Below are 4,679 nucleotides of genomic sequence, written 5' to 3'. Positions count from 1 at the left end.
GGGTTGGGAGGAAGGGAGTGTGGGAGGGAGGGAGGGAGTCAGGGCCGTACGGAAGGAAAGAGAGACGAACGCGCGACCTTGGTCCCGGGCTGATCCCCCTTGTCGCGGCTCAATCAGCTCCTCCTTCCTCCTATCCCTTCCTCCTCTCCAAGTGCCACGCGTACCAGACACCCATTCGGGTGTATGCTGCGGAGCAACCCGTCTACATAATCGGGGCAGAGGACTACGACCAGGCCACGCCCCTCCTATTGTCCTACCACAGGCATTTTTACGCGTTGGGCGAGCACTATAATAGCGTGGTCCCAGTGGAGGGACGGGTGGAGGAGGGCTGAACTAGAAAAGAAACGGTCGTAAGGGCGGGCGGATAAATTTTAGTTTGGCCGGAGGGAAGACGCACCTCTTTAAGGCTCCCGCCCTGGACATTTCTTATTTTGGTTTGCCTAGATTTTTAAGCTCACTTTCTCTGTTCCACCTCCTGTCTATTCTGCTGCCTCCTCCTCCTCCAATTTCAGCTCGGCAAATCCGAGGGATGCTACATGAGGAAGAAAAACAGGACATGTCGACGTAGGCATGGGCCCAACTTGTGTCACAGCATCATTTTTTCCCTTCCCTTTACTTTTGCTTCTCAAATAAGCGCAACGTTTTTTCACTTTACGGCATGGTAAGCCCAATTTTGCTGCTAAATGAATGACTTCATCCTCCTTCCCCTCCCACTCCCCACCCCATCTGTGAAAAGCCAGTTCTATTTCTTGAGCTTGTAGAGGCGTCAACCACTCTCTTTTCTTTCTATCTTTATTTATCTCGTCTGGGACAAATTTCTTTTTTTGTCTGAGGTAGGCAAGTCGCTTCTTTATTGTCCGTGGGGGCAGAGATACTGCAGCGGCCAGTGACTCGAGCTCCTCTTCTCCTTGCTCTTTCCAGTCTCCTCCCCAAGCATCAAAAGCGGCCTCCACAGCTGCAGCTTGTGATGAAGTCAGCCACTGCCTTTTCTTCCTACCTTCGCTCGAAGAAAAAAAACAAGATGACCTAATTTCCATCTAGAGGGAGTCAGGGGGAAGGAGCGGCCCATCACTGGTTGTTGCACGTAAATCACAATTTTCATATTATGCAAGTGATATTTGGGTGTCTCAAAAATTACGGTTCATGAAAGTAAAATTCATTTTTCATATTCTCGATATCTTTGTCTTACCAAGCATCACACTCGTAAACTCTTGACAGGTGGTAATGGGTACGAAGGAGGGGAGGCTAATGAGAACTTCTTGAAGGGCGCACGGCGAGAGGGAACGTAGGCTACGGTCCACGAACCAAAAAAAATGCTCAGAAAACACGAATCGCAAACTACCAAATTGTTAATCCCCGATCGTGATTTTGTAAAACTTAACAAATATAATTACTTGCAAGTTTAAATATCTTGGAGGTTTATGAGCAGCTTGAAAGGGCGACTAGCAAGCTTCGTCACAGCAGTAAGCACTTTTTAAGTTTCCTTCATTTCCCTCCCACTTTTGAAGCTCAATTGTCGAACAGAGCGCTATTGCTGGTAAATTTATGTGTTAGTATTTGACATGCATCACAAACAACGATCATGTGGACAATTAAAGTTTTGACCTGCGTCGCACTGCGGAGCCTCGCCTTGAGTTGCATTGCGTACAATCCATTTGAACAGGAAAATACCCGCAGAAGGGAGTGAACTGCCATAGTGAGATGCATGATCGGTCAGGAAAAAAATTAAATAGGATGGGAGACAGGAAAGGGTAGGCTATATGAAGGAATAGTGTTCGTACCGCGAAAAAGGCGGCCACAGAAACTTTGGAACACAACGCAGAGAGCGGGAAAAAGAGGGAGGGCAGAAGGATGGGTTTATTATTAAGAAGAATGATAGGATGAGGAAAGAACAACGGAATGCGGGAGCTTGTAGAGACGATGCTGGGAATATTTTTGAGGGAGCAGCAGAAAGTGGATTGCGAGGAAGGCAGAATAACATGTGCTTTCCTCGTTACAAAAGCAGCTGCAGCGGCGCTTCAGTAAGTTTGAAGAACAAGAGCTCATCAGTATGGAAAAATGAGATGTGCACAGCAACAATTGCATCGCATGTTGTGATATTTAACATGTGATGTGTTCCCTGCATGGAGGGGGCGAAGTGAAGACGGGGCTTCATGGTCATTCAGAAAAATAAATGAAAAATCTAAGGGAAAAAGCTGTTTCTTTTGATAGAAGAAAGCAACAAAAAGGCTTTAAACACTTAAACCACTACTTAACTTTGTGAGGGGCGCATCTTTCTTCTATTCGACTCCTCAGACAAGATACCCGGATAATCTTCCCGTAGCGGAGAGCCCAAGAACTTTCTCATTTCTAAGCCAAGATGGTCTACATCTCTGGCAACATCTCCACCTAGTACATCACATGATATTGTACAAGACTTGATTAAAGTGTTTTTAAAGCTGGTGTTGTTAATGTCACCCCAGAGCGTGCTTCTTGCATGGTAGAGGAACGCGCGGCCGAGGCGACGGGAAGCATGAGATAACAGAAATAATGAAGGACAGGAAAACACAACTCGTGGCCGTTCAAACGGTCGAAAATCCTGCGGGAACGATTGAAAGGAGCTTCATACTGGTTAATTGACAAAGTTGTGATGGTTTAGTAAAGTCAGGAGTGTAAAGTCGCGAAGATAGCTCTTCGACTCGCGAAGAGATGAAGGTGCTTGCGTCGTGCTGAGAGGGTGATGAAATCTTCCTTTTCCTGAACTCATGGCTTTCCCCACTCACAATTCGTACGTACAGGAATTCAACTTTTTAAGTCGACATACTTCTATTCAATACCTTGGCCCAAGCCTTCTGGCCGAGGATCAAGCAAAAGAAGCGTGGAGAAGTCGACCTCATTTCGCGCGGGGCCGGGGGGTCGGGCTGGTGAGTACCTCGCATGAGAAGATGTCCTCTTTCTTTCCCTCTTCCCCTCTTGCTCATCTTTCTTCATGGGATATCATGCACTGCCACATGCAGAGAATGCCTCGGTAGGCTTCCCCGGCGGAGGAGGAGGAGGAGGAATCATAGGGGGATTGGGTTATGTCGGAGCACCCTCAACACATCAGAACGGAGGCGGGGGACAAGGAGGAGGGGTAGGAGGAAACCAGCAATTCGGAGGGACGAAGGGGCGAATGTCCAGCTTGGTACGAGTGGGATGGAGGAAGGAAGAAGGCCTTGAGGCAAGAGGTCGTCCCGCACATGATGTTTCTCATACCTCCCCCCCCTTTGCTTCCCCCTTCCTCTCGCTCTCTCCGTTCCATTTCCTCCCCTCGCACCGGACATCAATCCCCGCCACCATCATCGCACACTGAAATGCGTCGCCCGCAGCAAGCGTTGGGTAACCCATCATATGGGCCTCCGAGGAACGCACCGGCGGGACCCTTGACCTTTGATTTAAGCGAGTTCCCAGCCTTGGCGCCGGGGGGCGGGATGGGCGGGGGCGGAGGAGGGGGGACCGCGATGGCCAACATGCAGCAACGCATGGGTCAAATGTCTCTGCAGGAGGAGGTGGGTTCCGTGGTGAGGGAGCGAGGGGGGGCGGGAGGGAGGGATAGAGGGAGGGAGCGAGGGGGGGCGGGAGGGAGGGAGAGAGGGAGGGAGCGAGGGGGGGAGGGAGGGAAGGAGGGAGGGAGGGAGGGAAGGAGTTCCTTTTCTGGGAGTCCACACCACTCTCCCCCTCATGCGCTTAACCTTCGCTCCCTGCCTTGGCTTCCGTCGCTTCCATCAGAGCATCCAGTACGGAGGCCCTCAGCCCAAGTACAGCCGGCTCGTCGGGGCCGCGGCGGGGGAGGGCGGGATGGGGCCGGGCGATGTTCCAGGGACCATCGCGGGAGCCCCGGGAGGTACTGGCCAAACAAAGGAGGGAAGAAGGGCAAGGGAGGTCAGGGGAAAAGGGGTTGGACGGCGGGAGAGGGAGGTTGGAGAAGCGTGTCGCGTCAAGTTCACTGCTTCCTGTCTCCTTTCTTTGATCTCCTCCGCTCCCTCCCTCCCTCCTTCCTCATGTACTTGCCAAGGTGCCTTTGCCATCCAACAGGAAGATTTTCCGGCCCTACCTGGAAGCGAAGGAGGAGGAGGGCGGGAGGGAGGTGCTGGAGGAGGAGGGGGACAGGTGCAGCAGGTCCCACGGCAGCAACAACCACAACAACAACAGCAACAACAGCAACAACCACAGCAACAACCTCAGCAACAGCAACAACAACAGCAACAGCCGTCGTCAGGTGGGGGGTCAGGGGGCGCGTATTGGCCGTATGCCGGGGGCGAGAAATAAGAAGGGGCAGAGGGGGGAGTCGTCTAGGGTTAGGGTTAGGGTTAGGGTTAGGGTTAGGGTTAGGGTTAGGGTTAGGGCTAGGAGGGAGAGGGAAGGGATGATGGATGCACCTGGACCGTGGATGGCTATCGTACACAACCCATCGTAATCGATGCCTGTGGCTTTTGGACCTGTCGAATCAAAGCGCACTCACGGGGTCCCTCCCTCCTTCCCTCCCTCCCTCCTTGGGTCCTCTCTAGCTCCCCCTCCCCTTATTGAGGGCGTCAAACCCTCCACGTTGCCGCCGCAGGTCAGTGCTCGACTCCTTGCACGGCCCCTCTTTTTTACCCCCTCTTTTCTTGGCGATCGCTCTCACCCTCTCTTTTTTGATTTTCTTTCCCTCTCTATCATCC

The 4,679-nt window shown here is 52.1% G+C and overlaps 1 protein-coding gene across 1 annotated transcript; it reads left to right on the top strand.

Moving 5' to 3' along the window:
- Positions 1-2,688: 2,688 nt before the first annotated feature.
- Positions 2,689-3,466, top strand: NGA_0725200 (uncharacterized protein; the record flags this gene model as incomplete). The annotated part of the gene is made up of 4 exons (XM_005852465.1): positions 2,689-2,694; positions 2,778-2,903; positions 3,048-3,112; positions 3,348-3,466. 4 exons carry the CDS (start codon positions 2,689-2,691, stop codon positions 3,403-3,405), a joined length of 255 nt encoding a protein of 84 aa, XP_005852527.1. The 3' UTR covers positions 3,406-3,466.
- Between the last annotated feature and the right edge of the window lie 1,213 nt (positions 3,467-4,679).

This window comes from Nannochloropsis gaditana (assembly GCF_000240725.1).
Source record: "Nannochloropsis gaditana CCMP526 unplaced genomic scaffold scaffold1182, whole genome shotgun sequence".
In the NCBI taxonomy this organism is placed as follows: Eukaryota; class Eustigmatophyceae; order Eustigmatales; family Monodopsidaceae; genus Microchloropsis; species Microchloropsis gaditana.
The sequence above is the reverse complement of the archived record's forward strand: the minus strand, read 5'-3'. Positions and strand labels throughout refer to the sequence as shown.